Source organism: Panicum virgatum, chromosome 9K (assembly GCF_016808335.1).
Source record: "Panicum virgatum strain AP13 chromosome 9K, P.virgatum_v5, whole genome shotgun sequence".
In the NCBI taxonomy this organism is placed as follows: Eukaryota; Viridiplantae; Streptophyta; class Magnoliopsida; order Poales; family Poaceae; genus Panicum; species Panicum virgatum.
The window spans coordinates 70,054,624-70,080,276 of NC_053144.1; the positions used below are offsets into that span (position 1 = coordinate 70,054,624).

General features: G+C 46.9%; 3 protein-coding genes and 1 long non-coding RNA gene across 7 annotated transcripts; 2 read left to right on the forward strand and 2 right to left on the reverse strand.

Annotated features, from left to right (window-relative positions):
• The first annotated feature begins 1,549 nt into the window (after nucleotides 1–1,549).
• Nucleotides 1,550–8,396, forward strand: LOC120647540 (phospholipase D beta 1-like). 3 transcript variants are annotated; one of them, XM_039924366.1, is made up of 10 exons: nucleotides 1,550–5,253; nucleotides 5,583–5,699; nucleotides 5,784–5,978; nucleotides 6,093–6,341; nucleotides 6,439–6,507; nucleotides 6,605–6,752; nucleotides 6,949–7,097; nucleotides 7,223–7,393; nucleotides 7,555–7,815; nucleotides 7,944–8,396. In XM_039924366.1, the coding sequence occupies exons 1-10, from the start codon at nucleotides 4,369–4,371 to the stop codon at nucleotides 8,235–8,237; spliced, it is 2,538 nt and encodes an 845-aa protein (XP_039780300.1). In that variant the 5' UTR covers nucleotides 1,550–4,368; the 3' UTR covers nucleotides 8,238–8,396. The 3 variants fall into 3 exon arrangements, with proteins under 3 accessions (XP_039780300.1, XP_039780299.1, XP_039780298.1); XM_039924365.1 differs by having other exon boundaries at nucleotides 1,552–5,253; nucleotides 7,483–7,752; XM_039924364.1 differs by having other exon boundaries at nucleotides 1,555–5,253; nucleotides 7,555–7,752.
• Nucleotides 5,903–9,267, reverse strand: LOC120647543. Its single transcript, XR_005664827.1, has 2 exons — nucleotides 9,012–9,267; nucleotides 5,903–8,348 (listed from the first exon to the last, which is right to left on the reverse strand). It is a non-coding gene; the product is annotated as an uncharacterized LOC120647543 (long non-coding RNA).
• A 136-nt stretch (nucleotides 9,268–9,403) lies between these two features.
• Nucleotides 9,404–11,369, forward strand: LOC120647542. The gene is made up of 4 exons (XM_039924369.1): nucleotides 9,404–9,617; nucleotides 10,032–10,279; nucleotides 10,378–10,564; nucleotides 11,016–11,369. The coding sequence occupies exons 1-4, from the start codon at nucleotides 9,426–9,428 to the stop codon at nucleotides 11,136–11,138; spliced, it is 750 nt and encodes a 249-aa protein (XP_039780303.1). The 5' UTR covers nucleotides 9,404–9,425; the 3' UTR covers nucleotides 11,139–11,369.
• A 600-nt stretch (nucleotides 11,370–11,969) lies between these two features.
• LOC120647541 (hydroxymethylglutaryl-CoA synthase-like) lies at nucleotides 11,970–20,384 on the reverse strand. 2 transcript variants are annotated; one of them, XM_039924368.1, is made up of 17 exons: nucleotides 20,227–20,384; nucleotides 19,993–20,081; nucleotides 18,482–18,588; nucleotides 17,925–18,057; nucleotides 17,612–17,755; nucleotides 17,312–17,470; nucleotides 17,141–17,214; nucleotides 16,984–17,059; nucleotides 16,790–16,845; nucleotides 16,587–16,674; nucleotides 16,359–16,499; nucleotides 16,119–16,268; nucleotides 15,773–15,949; nucleotides 14,311–14,548; nucleotides 13,119–13,960; nucleotides 12,437–12,605; nucleotides 11,970–12,104 (listed from the first exon to the last, which is right to left on the reverse strand). In XM_039924368.1, the coding sequence occupies exons 2-16, from the start codon at nucleotides 20,062–20,064 to the stop codon at nucleotides 12,600–12,602; spliced, it is 2,463 nt and encodes an 820-aa protein (XP_039780302.1). In that variant the 5' UTR covers nucleotides 20,065–20,081; nucleotides 20,227–20,384; the 3' UTR covers nucleotides 11,970–12,104; nucleotides 12,437–12,599. The 2 variants fall into 2 exon arrangements, with proteins under 2 accessions (XP_039780302.1, XP_039780301.1); XM_039924367.1 differs by lacking the exons at nucleotides 11,970–12,104; nucleotides 12,437–12,605; nucleotides 13,119–13,960; nucleotides 14,311–14,548 and having other exon boundaries at nucleotides 15,429–15,949; nucleotides 20,223–20,363.
• Between the last annotated feature and the right edge of the window lie 5,269 nt (nucleotides 20,385–25,653).

Consider the following 25,653-nt stretch of genomic DNA (forward strand, 5'->3'; position numbering starts at 1 on the left):
GGGTTGACATTCAGGGAGTGCTCGATCAACTCGTTTGAGACACCGGGCATGTCAGCTGGTTTCCATGCAAATACTTCGTGGTTGGCCCTTAGGAAATTGACGAGCGCACTTTCCTATTTGTCAGAAAGCTCTGTCCCTATCAAGGCTGTCTTCGACGGGTCGTCTTCTTGCAGCTGGATTGCCTTGACTCCGATGTTGTCGGGTGGCTTTGGGCAGAGCGGCTTATCTTCTTTGTAGGGATCTCTGATCCCGATGTCGAGTACTGTTGGGCTGCTGCCAGTACTTCTCCTGCGGTATCTGGGAGTCGATTTGTGGAGGCGTAGGTTATAGCTTCCTTTTCACATTCGAAGGATCTTTGAAGGTCTCCGCAGAAAGTGAGGACTCATGTTTTTCCTGGCATCTTCAACAGAAGGTAGACGTAGTGGGGGATTGCCATGAATTTGGCCAATGCTGGTCGTTCGAGTATGGCATGATATGAGGACTCGAAGTCTGCTACCTCGAATTTGATGAGCTCTGTTCGGTAGTTATCTGGTGTACCGAAGGTGACAGGGAGCACCACGGCCCTGACTGGGAAAGATGTGTTCCCTGGGACGATGCCGTAGAAGGGTGCCTTGCTTGGTTTCAGTTTGTCAGATATATCGAGTCCCATCTTGGTAATTGTACTCATGAAGATGAGGTTTAGTCCACTGCCTCCGTCGATTAGTACCCGAGTGAGAATGGAACCGGCTACCACTGGGTCCAGGACGAGTGGAAATTTTCCAGGTTCTGAAAAGCTGGTCCATTGATCTTCCCTTGAGAAGGTTATGGGTGTTTCAGTGTGCCTTAGTGGTTTCTGGACTGCTGGTTCCATCTTCAGTATTTCACGCCAGGCCGGTTTCTGGTTTCTCCTGTTGAAAGAAGAGTTTCCACCGTAGATCATGTTGACCCTGTTGGCGGATTGTTGGAATCCCATGGTTCCATCTTTATCGCCATCTTCATCGTCTTGTTTATCTTTCTTCTTTTTTGTCTTCTTCCAATTGACTTTGTTGGAGAGACTTACGAAGACTGACACATTCAAGGATTGTGTGCTTTCCTTTAGGATGTAAAGGGCAAGGTCTATCGAGTAGTTTCTGGAAATCGTCTTGTGGGTTTCCTTTCTTGCTTTTCTGTCCTCGTTCCATTGTAGCCACTGTATCCTCCGGCTTTCGCTTCTGATTGTTATCTTCGCGGCGGGAGAAGCGATCGCGTTCTTGTTCTTCTTGGTCAGCCTAAGCGAGCATCATGTCCCGTAGTGCTACAACCTATCGAGGTCTGTTTCTTCCAAAGTCTCGGTACAGTTGTTGTGTGGTGAGGCCATTGTGAAAGCAGTCGATCACATCATCGTCTGCTATGTTTGCAATGGTGGCTCGAGTACCAAAGAATCTCTTTATGTATGATCTCAGGGCTTCGCCTCGCTCCTATTTGCATAGTCGCAAGTCGTGGTGAGTGGCTGGGCGATGAATGGAGCCTTAGAAGTTATCGATGAAGATCTTCTTTAAGTCCTCCCACGAGTGGATCGAGTCATGTCTTAAGCTCTCGAGCCATATCAAGGGGGCGGATTCCAGGGCCATCGGAAAATATATGATTTTAGTAGAATTTGTGCCTCCTGCTACTTCGATAGCGGTCGAGTAGATCCGTAGCCATTGTCTGGGATCATGTTTGCCATCGTACTTCTTCAGGTTCTGCATGTTCACTGGGTTGAAACCAGTCGGGTACTCGGCGTAATTTATGTTATGGCTGAAGGCCGGGAAACGGTCGGTTTCATCAACGAGTCGATCGTGACGTTTGGCGTTGATGAAGTCCCGTATGTCATTAGGGTAGCGGCCGTGACTTATCGAAGGACCAGCATGGTAACTTTCATCCTGATAGCTAGGCCGGGGTTGGTCACGCGGGTTGTCGCCTTGATTTGCTCCCTGGTGGCCCTTCTGTTTAGCAGGGGTTCGACTATTGTGGGAAATGGATGGAGCCGGGTTCTGTCTCCCCATCTGACGCAAGGCATCTCTGGTCAAACGTTGAATTTCACGAATTTGAGGAGTGTCCGGCAGAGCCTGCATTAATATAGCTGCCTCGGCCAGGTTGATCAAAGAACCGTCGAATGCATTGTTGTCTGCTTCATCCAAGTCCTGTCGCAAGTTTCGCGGTCCGTGCTGAGTTGGAGTGCGCTGAGCTCGAGCAGTTGCGTTCCTTCTGCGAGTGGCACGGCGACGGTTGCGTCGTCGCCGGTTTTCCTTGTCTTGTTGGGACTGACAGCTCGTCGTCTGAAATTTGGTCGAGACTCTCGTTGGCATACCGATCTGCCTAGGAGCAGAGTGCACTCTCTTCTCCATGAAGCGAGACGTACACCTGTCTGTCCGGGGTCGAGTGAGTCATGTTGTAGTCGACCAAAGCGGTGTCGCCGATTTCTTCCTCTCTGACTGGAGAAAGGGGTTTGCCTGGCTGGTAAGGTAGATCCCATAGGCAAGCTACCAGTCGGGCATTGTTGACATAATCTGCGGATTCAGAGTCCTTCCAGAAGACGAATCGGCTTTGAGGCGTAGCCAAGATGGTCAGACCTTGGCAATCAGATGAATCCAAGTCGAGGTCAAAGTCATCGTCCGAGTCCGGGTAAGAGTCGAACAGGGGAGGAGTTCGAGTCCCAGTCCGGTCCCATTGGCGGGAAAGTGCTGAATATGACATGGCAGAATTCTTCAGTCCGAAAGGAAAGCGAGTTGGCATCGAGTCCGATAAGGACAAGCTCTCAATTTCCTTAGCGATTCCGGAAAGAAGGATCTCGGCGGAAGTGATTTCGCCGAGTTGTTCTCGCCGGAGTGTTTCTGTGCTCGCGGGGTCGATCAGATGGCTTGAGAAACCTCCTGAACTGTTGGTGATGCAGACCCACGAGCCGAAAACGAAGGTGATTCCGGCGTCGATTGCTGGGAAACTGAATTCGAAGGATGCCATCGAATTCTTCTGTTGATCTTTGGCGAGAGGCCCCACGGTGGGCGCCAGCTGTCGGTGTTTTACCGTCGAGTTCTCCAAGGGGTATCCCAAGGAGAGTGGTTATGAGTAGGGACTCGCCGAGATCAGAACGCGATGGTGCAAGGAATACAAGGATTTAAACAGGTTCGGGCCGCCGGAGCGTAATACCCTACGTCCTGTGTGGTGGTTTGTATTCCCTATGATATTGTTCGATGTTTTGGAGGGGTCCCTGCTCGCCTTTATATAATTCGGGGAAGCAAGGCTACATGGAAAGTCCTAGCCGAGTATGTTTAGAGTCCTACTCCGGGTGGGTCGGGTAGTTTCCATATACGTAGACCAGTTTCACTACTACACGAGTAGTTACAGTTAGAGGCATGATGTACCCATATAATACTCCCTATTCCAAAATATTTTATGCCCATGAGCAGTCCTACCATCCCGGGTCTGACAGGGGGCACACGAACAAGTGTTGGCTTTGATCGGCCAGGTCAACCAACCAACCGGTCAGCACGATCACGATCACGAGGCGCACGCTGGCAGGAGTGCCGGATCCATCTGGACAGCGTTTTCGAGCAGCAGCTGACCGCTACAGTAGAGACCAGGAACAGGGGAGGTCGTGTTGGTGTGTGGAATCCATTCGAGTGGCGAGCAGTACACGCACCCACGGCTCTTGTGTGGGTGGGTGCATCATGTTCGCCGCGGAATCTCTCTCTCACTGTCTCTGCACACGCTCGGGACATGCATGAGCTGCTAGGGAGGTGGAGGCGGGGCGCGGCCTGGCCTGGACCACGGGCGGGCGGCATAGGAACAGCTTGCGACGCGTCCGCCCCTGACCCTGACCGTACCCGGAGCGGATGAGCCTGCGAAAAGGCGCCACGAAATGAGGAAGGGATCAAGAACCAAATCCAACGCAGACGCAGGGGGGTGCGACAAGTTGCCAGGAGCAGGACACAACAGCTGTACAGCACTGTAGGAGTACCAGCTGCTGTGTTCTCCTCCCTTGGATTCAAATCCTGATAATCTTTTCAAAAAAAATTCAAATCCTGACGGAAGTCAGACAGATATCGCTTGCAGGCTTGCAGCCTGTTGGGCTTTGAGCCCATAGAATATGGTGTGAGCTTCTGCATGTTCTCTTAAATCAGGCCCATCATCCAAGTGAAGGAAACGAAGCGTCGTTGCCACGCGGCCACTCCTCCCCTCCCTCCAATTCAGGGGAGGATCGGAAGCCGCGAGCGATCCAGCAGCACGCTCGCGCGCGAGGGTAACGACGAGACGAGATCACCACACGGCAGGAAGGGAAGGGAACCAAGGAAAACATCGGATGATCAGGGCGACCCGACCGTGGATCTGATCTGAGCTGCTAGCTAGAGACGACGATCGACACGAGGCGAGATGCCTCAGGACGACGACGAGAGCATCGCATGGGTGGTGGCGGACGGCGACGCGCCGGCGGTGCTGCTCCACGGCAGCCTGGACATCTGGATCCACGACGCGCACAACCTCCCCAACAAGGACATCCTCTCCAAGACCGTGCGCGACCTCATCTGCAAGTCCAAGTCCTCCGAGGCCATGACCAGCGACCCCTACGTGACCGTGCAGGTGGCCTCCGCCGTGGTGGCCCGCACCTTCGTCATCCCCGACGACGAGAACCCCGTCTGGGACCAGCACTTCGTCGTCAACGTCGCGCACCAGGCCGCCGCCGTCAACTTCGTCGTCAAGGACAGCGACGTCGTCGGCGCCGAGCTCATCGGCGTCGTCTCCATCCGCGCCGACTGCCTCCAGACCGGCGACAGGGTCGAGGGCACGTACCCGGTCCTCGAGCGCAACGGCAAGGAGTGCGCGCCCGGCGCCGTGCTGCGCCTGTCCGTGCAGTACCTCCCCGTCGCCAGGCTCACCATGTACCACCACGGCGTCACCCCGGGCCCGGACTTCGCCGGCGTGCCCAGGACATACTTCCCGCTGCGCCGCGGCGGCAGGGTCACGCTGTACCAGGACGCGCACGTGCCTGACGGGACCCTGCCGGAGATCAGGCTGGGCAACGGCGCCTGCTACCGCCAGGGCCAGTGCTGGCGCGACGTCTACGACGCCATATCCCACGCCAGGAGGCTCATCTACATCACCGGCTGGTCCGTCTTCCACACCATCCACCTGGTGCGCGACGGCACCGGCGGCATGCCGCTCGGCGATCTGCTCAGGAGGAAGTCGCAGGAGGGGGTGCGGGTCCTGCTGCTCGTCTGGGACGATCCCACGTCCCGGAGCGTCCTTGGCATCAAGATGGTACTATACGTATAGTATGCTTCAAATCTGTTTCTTGTGTCATAAATACTACCTGCCTCACATTTTCAGTGCTCGATCTCCTGCTTTATTTATTTGCAAATTGCAAGGGGTTCATTTCCCAAAAATCACGGTGCTGCATTTTCTTCTCATATAAATTTTGATTTCTGTTCTGAATTTCATCGCCACTGCAGTAATTGAGATCTCAGAGAGAGAGAGAGAGAGGAATTCATGAGTAGCCCATGTCCTAAAAACCAATGGTACTATATGCCATGTTATAGATAGAATCTGAACAAAACTTGTTTGCTGCTCATTGGCATTCTTACCTGTAGGAAGGCTACATGGGCACGCGGGATGAAGAGACACGTAGATTTTTCAAGCATTCTTCAGTTCAGATACTGCTTTGCCCACGATCTGCTGGGAAAAGGCACAGCTGGGTGAAGCAACAGGTCTTATCCAGCCTCACTATTCTGATGGCCATATACCTCCATCCTTCATTTTGAATGTGCACTGATGGTAACTATTGGCTCCAGGAAACAGGGACTATATTCACTCATCATCAGAAAACGGTAATCGTGGATGCTGATGCCGACAACCATAGAAGGAAGATCGTTGCTTTTGTAGGAGGCCTTGATTTATGTGGAGGGCGATATGATACACCAAGACATACTCTATTTCGGACTCTTCAGACATTTCACAAGGAGGACTATTACAACCCAAACTTTGCGGTGAATATTCTTTCTCACATATATCGTCTTCAACTGACCTAGCTGTCGACTTTATGCAATGATCTTGGAGCTTTGCTGCAATTTGTTAGATCTCATAAACCATTTTCCTTGCAGGTAGAAGATGCCCGTGGCCCAAGAGAGCCATGGCATGACCTGCATTCCAAGATCGACGGTCCGGCAGCATATGATGTCCTGAAAAACTTTGAGGAGCGGTGGTTAAAGGCATCGAAGCGCAGTGGGTCTAAGAAATTGACGAAATCACGCAATGATACATTGCTATGGATTGAAAAGATAACTGATATTGCAACTATTGACGATGAAGTCTATTCAAATGACAATGATCCAGAGAGATGGGATGTTCAGGTAAGTCTATTCAAATGACAATGATTCCATTGTTAATCGCAAAGCAAATTTTCCAGTCATCTGGTAGAGCACTGAGCAAATTTTACTTGGAAAGCAGATTTTCCGATCAATTGATTCGAACTCTGTCAAGGGTTTTCCAAAAGATCCACGAGAAGCCACCAGTAAGGTAACTGAAATGCACCACATCACAATCAAATTAACCACATATGTAGCGCCTCCATTTATTTGTACTAAATAATACAACCTTTGGCTTTGGTCAACAGAATCTTGTTTGTGGGAAAAATGTACTGATTGATATGAGCGTGCATACAGCTTATGTGAATGCAATCCGAGGTGCCCAACATTTCATCTACATTGAGAACCAGTATTTTCTTGGTTCTTCATTCAACTGGGATTCGAATAAAGATATCGGTGAGCATAAAATTTCTTTTCCCTTTTGATCTGGAGTCCTGAACACGTACTTGGATCTCACACACTCCCATGTCACTCCCCTATTGTGTTCACCAGTCCAAATTCTGTTGATCCCTTCATTTTTCCCAAATAATGAGAGAAGAAATAATCAAAAGTACTCCAGAATTTGGGACACTGAATTACAGTACCATTGCAGGTGCTAATAATTTGATACCCATTGAGATAGCACTTAAAATTGCAAACAAGATTTATGCTAATGAGAGATTCTCAGCATATATAATAATCCCAATGTGGCCTGAGGGTAACCCTACCGGTACTCCTACACAAAGAATTCTTTACTGGCAGGTTAGATTCTATAACCCTTCTATTGTCATGAATTTGTTTCACTGTACACCCGTATAAGCTCCTTTTGAAACAATATAGTAACTTATCTCGTGCAATTCATTTCTCCCTTCTTTTGTCATTTATAGAACAAGACGATACAAATGATGTATGAGATAATTTATAAGGCGTTGAAGGAAGTAGGACTAGATGGTAAATATGAACCGCAGGATTACCTGAACTTCTTCTGCCTTGGTAATCGTGAAGCTGAGGACACTTCTTGCTCTTCCAGCGGATCATTCTCAGCCAGCAACCCACAGGTGAGATTGCAGATTGTAGTTCTGTTTTCTACTGCTGATTTCGGCGCACTTCGCAAGTGGCCAAAGCTGCAGGCCGCATTTTTCAAAAGAAAACAAAACGAAAGAATACAATATGCAGAATTTATGTTTCTCGCTCTCTCTCAACTTGGACAATCAATCAGGATCAATCTCGGAAGAACGGGAGATTCATGGTTTATGTGCACTCGAAAGGAATGATTGTGGATGATGAGTATGTGATCATTGGGTCGGCTAACATCAACCAGAGGTCCATGGAAGGAACTAGGGATACAGAGATTGCAATGGGTGCATACCAACCACAACACACATGGGCAAATACGCTTTCTGCTCCTCGTGGACAGGTAATGCGCTCTTTAGTTTGGATAAGTTGGCAACGCGGTGTCATCTACAGTATCATATTTACTGTGGCAAAGTGAGAAAGAAAGAAGTTTGTACTAGATTTTGGATGTTATTTTCCTTTAAAGAATACGCAGGAGACATACATATTTTCACAGAGAGGAACAAACTGTGTTCACTGTGTTTTCACCTGCAGATTTTCGGGTACAGGATGTCTCTATGGGCGGAGCACATCGGAGCCATCGAAGAGAGCTTCACCAGGCCGGAAAGCCTGGAGTGCATGAGGCAGGTGCGGCACATTGGGCAGAAGAACTGGGATCAATTTTTCTCCAGCCATGTGACTAAGATGAAGGGACATCTGCTCAAGTACCCCGTTAGTGTCGATCCCGAAGGCAAGGTGAACCCTCTGCCCGGGTGTGCCACGTTTCCAGACCTTGGCGGGAACATCTGCGGCTCGTTCATGAATATCCAAGAAAACCTCACAATATGAGCATAAACTTATATGGGGAGGTCATTACAGATGCCGTTGATGCCATTCCTTGTCTGGAGAAAAGAAAATTCCATGTTTCTTTTTTGATTGATTCAAGAGATCACCTAGTTTCTGTACAAAGGTTATTATTATCATCAGAGATTAATGTTTTAATGCTCATAACCAACAGCATTGTCACCAAATGGTTCGTCAGTTCAGGTCCATAAACTGTGAGTCTGTGACATGAACAGATTAGTGGATTTAGTTCTGTACTTTTCCCTGTATCTTAGCCTTATTACTCAAAACTTAGTTCCTGACAGAGGAAAAATCATTCAGAGATAAGGTAGTTTCCGCAGCAGCTCAAAAGGAATTGTAGCTGAAATTTTAGTAGTAGCGCACTCCAAAGTTGTCTGACATATAGATAATAGAGCATTTTCAGAATTGCCTAAGTGCATTTCGATGTTGTCAACATGAAAATTCGTGAAAATTTTGGCACTTCATCTAAAATTCAAACATCACCAAGCCTAGTATACCAAAAAAAAGGAGGAGGAGAAACTAAACAAACAAAATTCATTGACCGGCAGTAATTTGCAGTCCAAGTTCTACTACTGCAATGTGTCAAATTCACGCACAACTAAGGCCCAGAATGCAGACTACGATGCTATTGCCGTTTCTTTTCTTTTTCTTTAAAAAAATCTCAGCCGAACTTAAATAAGAAATCAGCCGAATTCTAAGTACTACAGCAGCCGGCAGAATTCCTCCTAATAGGGCGAAGCTGGAGAGCGAAATGCTCACCTCTGTTGTTCGTTGTCACCGAAGCAGACGGGCACTCATCGTCATCCTTGAGCCCCCCGCATCCCCTACCGGCCGCATCGTAACGACATCGCGGTCTCCGGGGTCGAGCTTCTTTTGTCTCCCGTAGCGCAATCGGCCATCTCCGCCCGCGCTCAGTGAAAGTGGGTGTACCACCGAGTTTGCAACTAACGGGAACAACGGCCGGTCTCCCTCTGCTTCAGTCATCCGGTGAGCGGAGGGGGCGAAGGGAGGAGGGACAGTGACGTCCGGTGGGAAGGGGCGGCGGAAGGAGCAGAAGCCCATTGACGACGGTCGGCGGGGAAGAGGTAACCGAGGGGGTCTTTTGCATATTTTGAGGGACTATTTTGCAACAAATATTAACGTCAGACCCCAGTAGTAGTCTACATCTCCCTGATGCCACCGAACCGCAAGAGGCGAGCACCAGCCATGGAACCCGCGGTGGGAGGTGCGGGTCGGCAGCGCCAGAACAAAGCCTCGGCGGGCAAGAAAGCAAAGAAGGGAGGCGGCGAAGGCGGCAGATGGCCGGCGGTCAAGCCCAAGAAGGATCTCCAGATCAATCGCCTCAAGGGCTCCCACCTCCTCACCGTAAGCATACCGCAGCCCCCCCTTGGCCCGGGAATCCGTAATCGCCCATGGTTGCATCCAACATCCTTTAGCTCCAACTACATGTGAAAAGGGTAATGAGCAATCAGCACTAGGATTGATGCTGCCGAGAAGCAGACGGGCCAACCTAGATTTTTGCTTCTTTTTTGGGGAACCGATGAAAACCTTGATTTGAGCGTTAGATAGATACGCAAATATTTTATTTGCCAATCTGTTCTCTGTAAGTAAACGCAAATCTTGGTATACCATGATTATACTACTAATAAGAAAGCTCCTGAAAGGCTGAAAGTAGAAGGCGTCTCTGATGTCATGATGTTCGATTGACAAGGAGTTGCTTATTAGGTCTCAAGTTAACCCGATTATGTCTCTTCTGAGCTATTGCTACACTTTGTATAGATTCCAGACTTCTTCACTTCCGCCGAGGCGAAGGCTTTCATTGATGTCGCCGAGTCTATGGGCTTCACTCACCAGGGCAGTTTGGGACCACTAAAGGGGGAGGCTTACAGAGACAATGATCGTATATCTGTGACAGATCCATTGCTTGCTCAAGCCATTTGGGAATCAGGAATAAACAGAATATTTACAGACATCAATATCTCTGGCAAAGCAGCTACAGGATTGAATCCAAATATCAGGTTCTACAGGTACGCATTATTAATGCCACTGATCTGCTGCTGGGCTAGTGCAATGTTAGAAAGCTCGAGTCGCTGCTGGTATAAGTGCTGATTTTTGCTGCGTACAGGTACACTGAAGGTCAGCGTTTTGGTAGGCATATCGATGAGAGTGTTGACCTCGGGGATGGTTCTAAAACGTATTATACGCTGTTGATATACCTTTCCGGCAAAGGCAGTGCAAAGGATTCATCAGGACAAGCTCTTGTTGGAGGGGAGACTGTATTTTATGATCAGAGAGGTGGAATTGTCGCCGAGGTACTTTCTGGTTCCAAAACCCTAATATCTTTGATAAGATCACATCAAGTTTGTCTAATTGTTTCATCAAAGAAATTCTTTCATGGAGAACTGCTGCTGCTGTTAAGGAAATGAAGTTTATCATGTCTTTGGTTTGTCACACATGCTATTGAATATGCACTTGCTGCCATCCAGCATAGTGGTCTAGATTGCAAGAATTATGCCCAACATAAGTAATGATTTTGGAGTATGTCATGCAAATGACAGTTTACAAGTCTTTCTTGCACTTTAGAATTTCGTACAGATTATAGAAAAGCAGCCAAAATCATGCATAATCTTGTAATTGCCCATACAAAATTTTGAAAGGGTACGTAGGGTGAAAAAAAATCGCACGAACCAATATATCTTATGGAGGTCAGATGAAATAGTGTCACTATCAGAATAATCCTAATCTGAGGCTGATGTGTGATAGGTTGCTCCAGTGCAAGGAATGGCTCTCCTCCACTTACATGGCGCCAAATGTATGGTGCATGAAGCCCGGGTTGTGAAAAAGAACGCCAAGTATGTACTCCGTTCAGATGTTGTATTTTCTTAGCTAAAGAAGTGCCTCAAGCTTTTGTTTCAGATCAGCTACCCGTCTATGGCACAATGGATCTGGGAAGTACTTCTAGTTAGTTTCCCATTTTATACATTGATACATGATTCATGTAACCATTGCAGTGTTGGAAGAAATCTTTTGACATCAGAATCATGTTTTCTTTTCTGTTGCTGAATTTGCTATTGCTTGAAAGTGCAAAAGAAGCAATATATGTGAACGTTGACTACACCTGGCAGCTGCAGTTTCAGAACCTCGTTGTGCTAGCTGTGACGGCTTGAAGCTAAACAAATGTTGGTGGTGGCGCAAACCGAACAAAATATGAACAGAACTTTATGAGATCTCTAGTAAGCGAAGTGTAATCCAATTAACCATACAGAACAAGAAGAATTCCAGGTTCTGATTGTTAACCATACCAAGACCCATATATTGTTCACCCAGCGTAGTGACCATATATTTCAAAACTCAGCGTCGCTAGTTACTTCCTCCTTCCCAAATTACAATTCATTTTAACCTTTCTAGATACATAGCTTTTGCCTGAGAGAGAGGACTACTCAGTATCAAGACACCTAGTTCGCCCAGACTAACTGATGGGCAAGGAGCCAAGGACTACCTGCTGAGTTTCAGAACACTGCGTAGTGGTTAGTGACCAACTTACTAGTAACATGGCCGCTCGGACTTACTTTCCAACAAAAAAAAAACATGGCCGCCCAGACTAATTGTTCGAGACAGAAAGGAAACTCTGGAAAGTGTGAAATTAATGGCATAAACCTAAATTTTCCACACACAAAGGACCACATTTTAGCACATAGCAGCGTTGCTGCACACAGATTTTAGCAATAAAACCGCTAACCACAAACTTTTAAAGCACAGCTTTGCTTACAATGAATAACTTTTCTCGGAATCCATCACTCTTGTCGCAAAATTCTGTTTTCTCAACCATGATCACCATCGAATGATTATGATGATGGATAAGTCTTTGCCGTTGGTCTTTGTGGTCCCTTGTACCCCTGCAGCATCTTGTAGTCCTTAACATCTTGGACTGCAGGACAGCAGTTAGTGTCCTCTCTAGGACAGCAGTTAGTGTCCTCTCTAGGACAGCGGTTAGACTAGTGTTAGACTAGCATTATTGGCTTCGTTTGCTGCCCAGCAGCCTGCTGTATATATATGTGGCCACCCCTCCCGTTGGAAGGCATGGCATTGTGAGTGTGAATGAAGAAAAACCCAGAAAACTTCCCCAACTTGAGTGTCATCCTCTCAGCTCAATGAGAGTGAAAATTGAGCTTCTAACATATGATAGTAACATCTATACAAGACATTGGTATATTAGAGGATATATCTCTTCAGTCATCATCATTGGAGTACATTGCAGACCTTTCAGCGAAAAGGTAGCACCTGTATTCCTAGTCCTAGCTGCAGCATCAGGATAACTTTGCTCCTGACAACATGACCTGTGAGAGATTAAGTCTGCAAAACAAAGTATGCTGTCAGATAATGCTGCTGCTGACACGTTCGGCGCAACAGTACAACCAGTTTAATGACAAATTGCAGGCAGCCAATATTCAAAATTGCAAACACTTGAGATTTGTTAACACGGTTTTATGAAACCACGACCCAAATGCATCATTATATATTTTGGTCAAATTGTCAATTTATAAGAATGATAGGGTAGGCAGAAAGACAACAATTCCAGCACAACCATATTCATGTAAAAACTAAAAAATTGTGCCTATATCCAGATCAAGAAAGAATTGCCAATTAAGACAATACTTGCATATATATATGAGATAAGCACAACACGACAAAGCTGCAGTGTAACCCAGATTTCAGATACAATCCAATGTTCTTGATAAGCAATTAAGCAAACTGATGAACCAGTTATGTAGTTTAACAAGTATTTAGGAGAATAGGATGTGGATATTAGCAGATGCATTTATACATAAATACCCAATACAGACTTATTTTAGAACAGATACTTACATCAGAAGTATTGACCAGTTTTGGACGCCGTGTTTCCTTGTCTATCTCCACCTTGAGACCTATGTTAGCAATCTCTGGAGTTATAACAGGTTCTTGCATCTCAAGTTCAGAAATCTCCTTCTGATTTTCTTCATTTCCTTCAAGCAAGTTCTTAACAGTTAGCAGACCCCACTCCCTCAAGTATGGGTTATCTTCATCGATGACACACTGCTGCAGCAGTAAAAAAATCCCACTTAGCTTCCTAATCTCATCCTGCACCTTCTTCCTTCCATGTAAGCAATTAGCAATGACCGCAACTAAATCTCTTCTGTAACCAATGTATGGACAGACCTTTGCATTTTCAAGAGCTGGATGGTTATCTCCTTGTCCTCTTGACATCGATTTTCTGATAGTACTGGGTGGCTCGAGCTCACCTAGGTATTTCAGAAGGTGCTTTACAAGGCCAGTCTGCAACAGTGAGTCAACAGGACCTTGAGTCTCTGACGAGGGGGATTCCCAAGCGCATATGTCCCTCAGGAGCTGCAGCGTGTATCCAAGGATATCGATTGCAGGGCACCCAGTTGGAAGAGGAGAGGTACCTCGGTGAGTAAAATTCACAGTTTCAGCAGCATGCTTGTGTACACTGAAAATATGATGCGCAAAACTGTCGGTTACAGTAACTTCTTTGGGATGGTTGTTCAAGCACCTTGATAGCGTGCCCAAAAGAAACACATGCTTAGCATTATATTCGCCACTGTCAACATCATTAGTTGAGCTTAAGGCATCGAACAAGCTCTCAAACTTCTGCTCCTCAACACAGACTTTGAACAGAAGCCACTCCAGCCACTCTTCCTTGTGCTCCACTGCATTTACATAATTCAGACTATAGTCATATATAGCTCTGAAATTGTATACAAACAAAACAACGCAGAGAAAAACTGTGAAATCCTACACAACTAGCAACTTAATAAACCCTAGTAGTGTTGAAAACTACTCTATATCAGAGACAGGCAAAATAATGCATTCCAACTATGATAGCAAGCTCGAACAGCTTGTCATGCAACAATCTGATAAAATTCATCATAGTTCAAATTACTTCCAGACCTAATAATTTATTAGTATCTGAATAAATTATACAAGTTCATATCACTAATTTTGTTAGCCCTAAAAAGACTCTGAACAACATTGTGGCGATTCGGCGAACTCAACTCACCTTGCGAGGCAGTATTGACAACTTGGACGAGGATTGGCAGCCCCACCTCCTCGTCGCACAGCTCGTTGAGTCTCCGGCGACCACCTTCCCCGCCGCAGCACGTGTCGAGCACCATGCACAGGGGGTCCAGGACTCCCGTGTCCCTGACCCCAGCGAACTCCCGCAGCGCCTCGGGGAAGAGCGCCTCCCAGACGGCGTCGCGGTGGAACTCCCCGGCGAGCGCGGTGTTGCCCAGCGCCTGGAGCGCGGCGCGCACCGCGTCGGGGGCGAGGGATGGCAAGGAGAGCACGGAGGCGGCTACGACGGAGGGGCCGGAGCGCTCGATGAAGGCGTGCTGGTTGAACTCGTCGCCGGCGAGGAGGTTGCGCAGGAGGCGGAGGCGGAGGAGCAAGAGGCGGGACGGGGAGGCGGGCAGGAGGAACAGGGTGTCGGCGAGCACGCCAGAGAAGCCCTCTCGGCCCTCTGGGGTTCTAGAAACTTCTATGAGCGCGGAGAGGGTCTCCTCGTCGGAGCAAGACATGGTGGCGGCGGGGCTTTTGGGTGTCCCGATTGTTCCTTCTCAGGGAGGAGAGAAGCTGCTGGCCTGCTGCTCTTGCGGTCTTGGCGCCTTGCCCTGCTGCTCTTGCGCCGCGGCATCTTCTGGCCGTTCGATGAAGCATCTAGTTAGTGCATAGTCACAGAGATTCGGGGTCAATAGGGTCGAGATCGTAAGAGGTTTTTACAGGAACAAAAATGACCCCGTGTTTTCGGGACGGGATCGGTGTTTCCGGGTCGGTTTTCGGGACGGGATCGGTTTTCCGGGTCGAGAAATGGTCCCTCGTCCCCGAATCCGAATCCTGTGACTATGATCTAGTGTTGGGCTGTGGCCGGGGGATGGAGTAGATTTGGTTAGTAACTGTAATAGGTTGTTTGATTTGGTTCAATGAATTTGAATGCATGTTGTTCGAACATAAAATCAAAGATATACTGAAATTAATATGAAATTAGGTTCGAAAAGTTTTCAACTGGCACACAAACTGCAGGGAATATTGTTTCCCAAATTCAAATATTGATAGTACCTTCAGTCAGCTCATCCAGACACACGAATGCACCTAGTCCAAGATTTGAAGCATTAACTGTATTACGTATTAGTACAACTAATCATTTATTTCCACAACATAACTTAGTCCAACAGTTCCTCGGCAGATTATTCAGAGTTCTTACAACCCAGCAGTGTTCTTGATCTGAATTTCGCAGGCACTGCCATCCCTGCTAAGCAAGCATTTTTACTAAGCAACCATTACAACCATCGCGTAGCTCTAACTAACTTTACAATCTTAGGACTGGAGATTGACCTAAGCTCCAGCCTCCAGCTTCCCCTCCTAACAGATAATCTAAGAAAACTCGCATGCTTAATACACCTGCCTCTGTTATTGAATTGTGGCAGCTTCAAGCTGTAGACAAATCAGTGCCCATTGGACACTGCAGTGGTGACACCCTCGTCTTTCATGGCGTAGAACCTTCGGTACATGGAATCGACGTGGGTGAGATAATATATGCCTGCAGGTAGCAAACTTGTGTCCTGACTGGTCACGAAATCTTTTGCCCCATAGCGGTGCTCCATCAATTTCAGTGTCTCGACAAATTTCTTCGGGGGAACCTGCATGTTAGATACCAGTGGATTCATATCGATGTTGAGGTTCACGGACATAAGACGAATGCAGCAATTTAACTATTATAGCAACCCAAGCCAATTCACTTTATGTTAAAATACAGTGGGCCTCAGTGATAAATGGAGAAATTTCTGAAAGAATATCACTAATACTTACCACATGTCTTGCCTCCAGCTTCTTGGAAATATCCAGTATGTTTGCAATGTTTAGCAGACTGAATGGGTGCTGGCCTTCATTAATTTTGAAAGAGAACATTGTTGATGTCAAGCCACTTCCATATGAAAACATAACAATCCTCTGGCCTGCCTGGACATGCCAAAAGGACAGGGAAAAAATACATCAGCATCGATTGCACGATCTTGTAAAAACAGAAGAAACACTGTAATATTATTATACCAGAGTTTCATGTCTATTATAGATAACTGAAGCAAAAGCGGCATAGAGCGATGCTGTATACATATTCCCAACTTGTTTTGGGATCAATGTTGTTGGCTGAACCTTGGACTCGTACAGTTTCTTCGCAACTTGCTGGGATTCCTGTTTAGCACAGTGTAATTGATCAGCGTGCCCGATGACTTGACCATGCAGAGATGTTTCTAATTCTAGTAATCTATACTTTTATACCTTTTCAAGGTCTCGGCTCTGGTAACTTTCTTCAGATGACAAACCAGCATAGGGTGCCAATTTTTCCCTAGACTCTTCATCAACCGTGCTGATTGAAATGAGTGGGAAATCTTTTAGTTGACCCAATTCAGTTTTTGACACATGAATGAATTAGGTTTTTTCATGTTTAATGCATGAAAAAGATAATACAGTAAACGATCAACCTGCAGTTTCTCAAGAAATCGTTGTAGCACAAACGAGCAAAGCTTTTCTGTACAAGCTGCACAAAGCAAAAACACATAATAAGGGAAGCAGAATAATAAATAAAAAATTTTGCAGAGAGCACCAAGGTGTAACGCCACTTGTCACGTGCAATGTGCTGAGATGTTAAAATCATGTCATAGGGGTTTTCTGATACCTTGTTGTATGGAGAATGGAATACAACATAATCTGCATCAAAAATTGAAAATTGCTTTCCCTCATGCTTTTCATACCTGAAATGTGGGAATAGTGGATTCAGATTCGATCAGTTCAATCAACTTGGTTAATGTGCTAAAATAGAGGACATAACTTACTTTTTACAAAATACATTATAGCAGGAATCCAATGCCATGAGATAGCATGTCTGTGACAACTTTCCATCAACCACCTACAGACATTGAATGTGACATGAATTTCTTTCCATTAAATTTCAAGTTTATTGCGTCTGTTTTGGTTTGCGAGACACATGTAGACTAGAGACGGACCGGATATTCACTCGCAAGATCAGGCTTGTAAAAGTCATATGCATGGGCCATATGAGATCCCCTATATTTGCTTTCAAAAGAAATAGGAGCGTTTGGTCCAATCAGCATGGCAATAGCAGCTGCACCACCAGTAGGACGAGCCGGACCTTCAGCGTAAACCTGAAAAAAGGTATAATAGTGGATAAAAAATGTCAGCACAAGAAATAGCAAGGAATTAAAAAGCTCCTCTACCAACAACGTTGTTAGCCAAATATCAGAATTATTCAAGTTACACAAGGAGATTAATAATATGTTGCCTACCGCACTGTCTGTGCAAACAACAAGTCCATAACGCCCGTCCCATGAGTTGCTTTCAACCCAGTTAACACAATTAAACAACGCAGCTGTTCCACCATAGCATGCATTTGAGGAGTCAACTCCTTCAATATCAGTGTTGCCATATTCCTGAATTCAAATAAGGCTGTTAGAAACTGTAACCAAAGAACGCTCAGTTCAAAATTTCAAGACAATATTTTGAAAATAGAAGAAAATTTTCGCTTTTTAACAAGGGCCACTTGATCATGCCTGAAAGTTTCGGCCATCTAAGATCTTATTTGTATTGAAAGGAACAGACCTCAAAAATTTGCATCAACCATGTCTTTATAGACTTGCTCTTGTCTATTACTGTTTCACTGCCAACTTCCAAACGTCCAATGCACTTCGGGTCAATGTTATAATTTTTCAGGAGGGACTTCACCACTGTCAAACTGAACCAATATCTTAACAAATTAGATTTTTTAAAAAAGGAGAAATTAATAGAAAAACAAAATAGTGCTTTTGCATTGGGAATGAAATACTAGGTTTCCAATTGCAACATCTAAAGAGGCCCTAACCATTTGAAGCTAAGGAACCTTAAGAACACAATTATTTTCACAAACATGGGAACTGTCAAACATTGAAGCAGAACCAAATAGCTTGAAAACAAGCATGGCAAGGTGCTGCAGTTTTGCAATAGGTCCTCGCCTTGCTTAAGTTTGTACAGATACATATGCACATAATTAGCAAATCAAAGAAAAAAAAGAGCAACCATAAGGAGAAGGTGCAAGTGTAATACAAGAAATGAAAAAAGATGTAAAGAAAACAAAAAACAATGATAATAGGAGCACTAAGGACTCAGAAAAATAGTAATACCTCATTGAGATAACATCCTCAACTTCAGTGCAAAATGCCATGCTATCCTGCCCAAGCCCAATGGTGTATTTCCCTTTGCTCACGCCATCATGAGTTTCCAACTCTTCCTGTAGCAAAATATCATGAAAATTGGCAATATGCTTTAAGTAACTAGTATCAAGCAAATAGATAGCATACAAATTAGCTGAAGCAAGACCCTGACAGTAGCAGTGATTACAAAAGAAAATCAAGTGTATCCTAAAAGCAGCAGTTAATTTGAATAAATGGGACTCATTTATGTCTGTGTCTGAATCCCTCATTTGATTTACAGTCTATTTTTTACTTCTACTATTCAAACATGTAGACATGTTCTAGAAGGTTTGAGATGTTGATCTATTATCCTACTCGTAAAAATATATATTGAGGTTTGAGATGTTAATCTATTATCCTACTCGTAAAATATAAATTGAGGTTTGAGATGTTGACCTACTATTCCACTCACTCTTACAAAAGACTGTACATAGTAGAAATATAATAGTGGCGTACACTAGCTTGAAGACTGAAACTACTAGGCACGGCTGGAGTGAAACCTTATAGGTTTCTGTAAATGGTAAAATTCCACAGCAATACGTGATGGATTCTCCATGGCCGTATGGCTGTGTATAACTAAAGCAGGTTTTGACAGCTGTTGATTAGCATCCGGTGCTTAAATGCCACCAGCACCTTGAACAGGCCACAAGGTGCCCTACTACTGGTAGCAAGCTCCTTTCAGTCGGCATCGTCTAGGCCTTTTCTGTTTTCACTCCCCAACAGAGGTTTTTTTTTTCTTTTCCTTTTCAACAAGTGCTAACTTAACAATTCCCACGTCAGCAGCTAAGTCTTGTCCCTTTTGCAATATCTGGGGAGGACCAGTGCTCCTTGACTGGCTTCTTGGCTAGCTAAAACCCTACAGCTAGTAGCAAGATTGCTCAATAAAACTTGAGCTACAGTTTTCGTACGGCTGCATCCATGCATGGTTTTCTGAATTCTGAGTACATCTAGTGGTAATAATGACAAATTAATAAGAATAATTGGCGTGTTTAGTACTACTCCAGGCTACAGAGAGCACGCAGGGGGCACAGCACCGCAAGGAAGGCGACGTTTTGATGGACACCGCACGGAGCAGCGCGGCGGTTCTCGTCTCGGGACACAGGGACCCCCGCGTGGCGTGGTCCGCTCTGCTCCGTGCCGCCCAGTCCAGTCCAGAGTCCAGACGAACGCACGTCGCCGAGGGACCCAGCCCAGTGGCGTCGGAGTCCTCGCAACAAACGGCGACTGAGCTCCAACCGGAACCGGAACCGGAACCAACGAGGGGCTAAAAACTAAAACCCGCGCAGGCGCAGGCGCCGAGGAAGCACGCGAAGCGCGTGGTGGGCGCCCGGGGAGGGGACGAGATAGCGTGCGCGCGTCTGGTGAATGGGATTAGAATTGCGAGTTGGGAAGTGGGCGGTCGGAGGGGAATGCGAGCGAAGAATCGAGTCCGGCGTCGGTACCTGGAGCACGCAGGTGGGCGGGAAGTAGATGTCCATGGCGAGGATGCCCACGTCCTTGGCCTCCGCCGCCATCGCCGCCGCCGGAGAAGCTGGAACCGTGCAAGAGAAGATAGCAACTGATGATTAACCGAAACGCGGCAGGCAAGTACTAGTAATACGAACAATCTGGGAAGAATCGGCCATGGATTTGATTTGGACGAGAGAGCGCGGGGGACAAGATCATCATGTACCTACCCACGAGTGGGAGGAGCGGATGGGGGCAGCCTACAAGAGCGGATCGCAGGGAGATGGATGTTGGGCGTCGTCTACTCTACTCGACTCGACTCCTCGGCGGCGCCCGTATATATACTGCGCTCGGGCTCGGGCTCTCGGCAGCGCCGCTTTTTTTTCCAAAGAAAATTACTAGGAGTATTTTCTTTTCGCTCGAGTAAGTAGGATTCTTTTCAGTCGCTCCTCCCGACCGTGAGGACTGGGGACCTGATGGTGTTGGCCTGGCCTCGTTTCCCATGCGGATGCCGGATGGGGAAATTTGTGGGTGGATGGTGGTCGGTGTGGTAGCAATTGTTGCGGACGCTGGCTGGAGCTGGACCAGACGCGACGCCGCCCCCTCGGTCGTATCGCCTTCCCTTCCTCCAAGCATCTTGTCGCCACATATGTTTTTTTTTGAAATTATATATACAATGCAGCTCGGACGTTTCATAAGAAAATGTACTAACATAAATTTTATTTTCGAAGACTAAGCCGACAAATCAAAAAAATCACCACAGACACCTCAGTGTCGATGGAAATTAAACATCAGCATTAAAAACGCAACGCTACCAACACCACCTCGGCTCTGCTCACTTGCAAATCATCATATCATATAGTAATAATAGAACAACCACGTGCTAGCCCACGTGTGTTATTAAATAATTGATCAGAGTACTTTCACTCGTTCTTCCAATTATCGTAGCGGCGCACGGTGTGGGCGTGGCGTGCCGCGAGCCCGGAATGGCGACGGAAGAGTGCGTGCGTGGAAACCCGGCCGTACAGTGAGAGTGAGTGCACCATGCACGGGAACGGCATGGCAGGGCATGGGGGGAGCCACGGAGATGGAGGGGATGCATTGCATGGGAACCGAACAGCAGCTAGCTATAAGCTAGTACGAGAAGAGGATTGGTTGGGCGTTGGGGCTCCAACCAAGCTTAAGTTTCAAAATTCAATGCCCACCTCGTTAATATTTTAGTAGTAATTGAAATGAATTCGGTCGCGCGTTTTTAATTTAGATAAACTTGAAACAAAAATAAATTCGGTCGCGGGGCGTTGGTGGGGGAGAGGCCGGCAGCAGATACTAGCTGCTAGCTAGAGTGCAGCCAGAGAGGCGTGGATGATGGTCATGGCGGCGCCGGCGCGGCAAGTCACATCAGGTCAGCTCTCGGCGGCGTCCGTATCTTGCTTCCTGCTGATGCTCGCTTTGCCTGCCCTGAGCTGTTTTGACTAAAAATAACTACTCCTACTAGTAGTGAGTTTCAGGTCAACAGAGCGAGAGCAGCAGCAGCAGCGACGACGACGGCACTACTGCGGTCTGCGGGGTAGGTAGAGTACTGTACTACCTGATGGCAGCCGATCATCATCATAAGCCCCCCACCCCGGTAGAGTACTGTACTACCTGATGGCAGCCGATCATCATCGTCACAAGTCCCCCACTACTACAGATCGGGCCATTTGTCCCGGTTCCAAAGGGCTATTTGTCCCGGTTTTGAAACCGGGACAAGGCCGCCGGGACAAAAGCGCTGGAGGCTTTTGTCCCGGGTGGTAGAACCGGGACAAAATGTCCCTCGCGCTAAAAAATATTTGCGCCCTGCGGGATTGGAACTCAAGACCTATTGCCTAGCGCATGGCTTCCTTGCCAACTCAACTAAGTAGTACATGTGACTCAGTAAAGAATAACTCGCTTTTGAACTATCACGTGGAGGGGCCTTTTGTCCCGGTTGGTAACACCAACCGGGACAAAAGGGTCCTTTTATCCCGGTTGGTACCACCAACCGGGATAAAAGGGGTTGGACCTTTTGTCCCGGGTGGAGCCACCAACCGGGACAAAAGGGGGGCCTTTTGTCCGGGTTGGTGGCTCCACCCGGGACAAAAGGCCCCTGTCCCCCCAGCTGGCCCGGCTAGCCTTTGGACCCGGGACAAAAGCCACCTTTTGTCCCGGGCCCAAAGATAACCGGGATAAATGACCTGTAACAAAGGCCTATTCTGTAGTAGTGCCCCAACCCCAAACACCGGCCGCTAGGACCATTGCGGCCGTGAGTTGGGCCTTATTTTTCGAGAGGAGGACGGGGGAATACTTCAGTGCTTTAGGGCCTTGAGCACCACAAGCCCATGGGCTGTTAGAATGATCCACAAATTGTACAAGATTTTTTAAATTTTTATATTATTTTTTTCCGAATTATCAGAAATATATGCCGATTTTTTTTTGTTGCAAAAATGTAACCCAGCCGCCGGTTCATCCGCGGAAGCGAGATACCGCCAGTCCATCCGGCGGTAGATACATAACGCCGGTTGAATCGGCGGTAGGAGGCCGGCTCGATGGGCCGTGGTGGGCCGGGAACCTACCGCTGTTTCAACTGGCGGTAGGTACCTACCGCCGAATGAGCCGGCGGTAACCACCGCCTATTAAAGGCCCGGCCGGCTCCTCGCGCGCTAGCTCCCCCGCGCCGCCGCGCGCTCGCTCCCCCGCGCCGCCGCCCGCCCGCTCCGCCGCCCGCGTCGCGCCTCGTCAGGCCCATTTAGTGGCAGGAGGCCCAGGCTGCAGAGCGACGTGGCAGGAGGAGAGGGGGCAAGCGCGGACGCATTTAGTGTACAAGTTGTAGCTTGTTAATTACTTTATTCCGTCAGACTATATTATGTAGGCCTGTGTAGACTATGATGGGCGATGGGATGTGTTCGTGCAGTGACATTATGACGATTAGGCCGGTGGCGTGCATTGGATTCGAATATGAATGTGTTGAACGTTGTGGCCGACATAGGATGCATACAGTTGTCATTTCCCGCTGCACAGTTGCGTTGGGCTCATTTATTCGTGCATTTGATTCTACTATGAAATGAAGTGACATAAGGTCACGTTCAAAGGACGCTCATTGATTGCTTTTCCTGTCCTGGCGTGCGAGTGCAGTACTGTGCTGCAGTGAACGGACACAGCTTTTACTGTCCTGGCGTATAGCAGTGAGAGGTCGTGTCGGTGTTTAAAGTGGTATGAGTGAGCTGTAAGCATCTAGGCCCTCAAGGTATGTTTCGGTGATTAATGACAACCATTATTGTGGCTAATGAGTTTGTGCAGCTTAATAGATCATTATCGCTCATTTGGTCATATGTCAAAAGAGGCCCCTCAATTTCGGTTATTCAAAAAGGCGATCTCGGTATTCAACTTATATATGACAAGGCTAAGGATCTTTCTAGTCCTAAGTGTCACAAGGTTGAGAAGGACACTTAGGTTAGTATAGGTTTTATAGTTTTGTAGTGATCGCACTATTAAGAGGGGTTAAGGCTAAGTAACTTGAGCATGGACATGGTCATTTGAAAATGGATGCACACTATGGTCACTCAGGTTTCTAGAAGTTCAAATAAGTGGTTCTCAAACTATATCTCAAGAATATTTGGATTTCATTCAAGACTCAAATCAGAAAAGACAAAATCAGAAAAAAGTCTATACACCGGTTTAACTGACGCTCTAAATTTTCTATACATCGGTTAAACAGAGTCAGCAGAGTCTGGACAAATTCAATACACCGGTTAAACCGACGTGTTTGAATTTAACGTCGGTGCATTAGTCCAGAGTTGTTTTTTCCAGGGTATTTCAAGTTCTATACACCGGTTAAACCGACGTTGTTTAAATCAAGACGTCGGTGCAATTGACCAGTGAGATGGTTTTTTCAAAGGAATTCAGAAGTTGTACTCACTGGTTAAACCGACGATAGGTTTGAGTTAACGTCGGTGCAGTTGTCCCGAGACTTGGTTTTTCAGCTGATCAGTGGACAACTACACTCACCGGTTAAACCGATGATACGTCGGTTAATCTGCCCAAGTTGTAACGGCTAGTTCTCAGAAGAGGCAGTTTACATTCACCGGTTAAACCGACGATGACTATTGGAGGGACGTCGGATTAACCGGCGCTATGCAGTTTTCTGGCAGCTTTTCTCCAACGGCTCTATTTGTGTGAGCTGCCTATATATACCCCTCCAATGGGTCATTTCGACCACTCTTGACACCAGGCAACATCCATACACATATACTATAGTCAAGAGCCACCTTGAGCTTCAACATTCACATACTTGTGCATTCAATCAATCAAGAAGCAAGATTAAGGACTTGAGTAGAGAGAAGCTTGTGTGCATCCGTTCTCGGTGATCGGTTCTTGCTCAAGTGAAGGCCTTAGCTTGTTACTCTTGGTGATTGGCATCACCTAGGCGATCTTGGTGATCGAGGTGTTTCTCGCGGAGCTTGCCAAGGATTGTGGGAGCCCGGAGAAGAAGATTGTACGTGGCTTGATCTCCACCACGCCGGGATGGTGAACGGAGACTCTTAGTGAGCGTCCTCGTCTCGGTGACTTGGGAGGTGACAATACTCTTTGTGAGTGTCACAACGTAGATTAGGGGTGTGTGCCAACACATCGATACCACGGGAAAAAATCCGGTCGTCTCTTGTCCACTCTCTTTATTCAAGCATTTTCTTTCATGCAATTTACTCATGTGCTTGACTTAGAGATTATAACTTAGCTCTACCTTGCTAGGCTTTACTTTGTTTTATCTCTCTTAGCTTGTGTAGGTAGCTTAGTTATCCAATTGGTGAATTGGTGCCCTACTAGCATTGCATAGGTTAAGGTTGCTTTACTTTGTTTTAGAAATTGAAAAAGGCCCAATTCACCCCCCCTCTTGGTCCATCGATCCTTACCATTGGTATCAGAGCCTCGTTGCTCATTTGGATCATTAGGCTTCACCGCCTAGAGCTATGGCCAAGATGGGTGGTTCGCCGCCTCACTTCGAGGGCAAGAACTTTGCCTATTGGAAAGTTCGCATGGCCGCATATCTTGATGCGATTGCCCCCGAGGTGTGGTTGGCCACAAAAACCGGGTTCACCGGAACTCCCTCCACGGAACAACTAAAATGGAATGCCAATGCTAGAAATGTAATTTTCAAAGCCATTAGTGAGGAAGTCTTTGCTAGAGTAAATGGCATGGACTTAGCAAGTGATATTTGGAAGGAGCTCATTGAAATTCATGAAGGCTCCACTAAAGTTCGTGAGCAAAAATATCACTTGTTTAGAGCTAAGTATGATTCTTTTAAAATGCTAGCTCATGAAAATTGCAATGATATGTACTCTCGCTTGAATGTCATTGTCAAGGACATTAATGCACTTGAAATATCCAAAATTGACAGTGCCTCCATCAATCGCAAGATTCTCATGCTCCTCCCGAAGCCCAAGTATAACATCATCAATGCTATGCTTCAAAAGGAGAATCTTGACACAATGGAAGTAGGAGAACTTGTGGGCGAAATTCGCGCTCATGAGATGAGTATCCTTGGTATGTCCGAGGAGCCAACTTCAAGCAAATCAATTGTTCTAAAGACCAAGGCAAACAAAGCCCGCAAGCTCAAGATGATCAAGCAAGATTCAAGCTCAAGC

Bases quoted from the DNA above. Each gene is read 5' to 3' on its own strand.
- LOC120647540 (XM_039924365.1), top strand. From the start codon at position 4,369: ATGCCTCAGGACGACGACGAGAGCATCGCATGGGTGGTGGCGGACGGC. The intron at 6,508-6,604 runs GTAACTGAAATG...TTTGGTCAACAG, and splicing joins CACGAGAAGCCACCAGTAAG to AATCTTGTTTGTGGGAAAAA. The intron at 6,753-6,948 runs GTGAGCATAAAA...GTACCATTGCAG, and splicing joins GGATTCGAATAAAGATATCG to GTGCTAATAATTTGATACCC.
- LOC120647542 (XM_039924369.1), top strand. From the start codon at position 9,426: ATGCCACCGAACCGCAAGAGGCGAGCACCAGCCATGGAACCCGCGGTG. The intron at 10,280-10,377 runs GTACGCATTATT...TGCTGCGTACAG, and splicing joins CCAAATATCAGGTTCTACAG to GTACACTGAAGGTCAGCGTT. The intron at 10,565-11,015 runs GTACTTTCTGGT...GATGTGTGATAG, and splicing joins GAGGTGGAATTGTCGCCGAG to GTTGCTCCAGTGCAAGGAAT.
- LOC120647541 (XM_039924368.1), bottom strand. From the start codon at position 20,064: ATGGCGGCGGAGGCCAAGGACGTGGGCATCCTCGCCATGGACATCTAC. The intron at 17,471-17,611 runs GTAGGCAACATA...ACCTTTTTTCAG, and splicing joins TTGTTTGCACAGACAGTGCG to GTTTACGCTGAAGGTCCGGC. The intron at 16,500-16,586 runs GTATAAAAGTAT...TGTGCTAAACAG, and splicing joins AGAGCCGAGACCTTGAAAAG to GAATCCCAGCAAGTTGCGAA.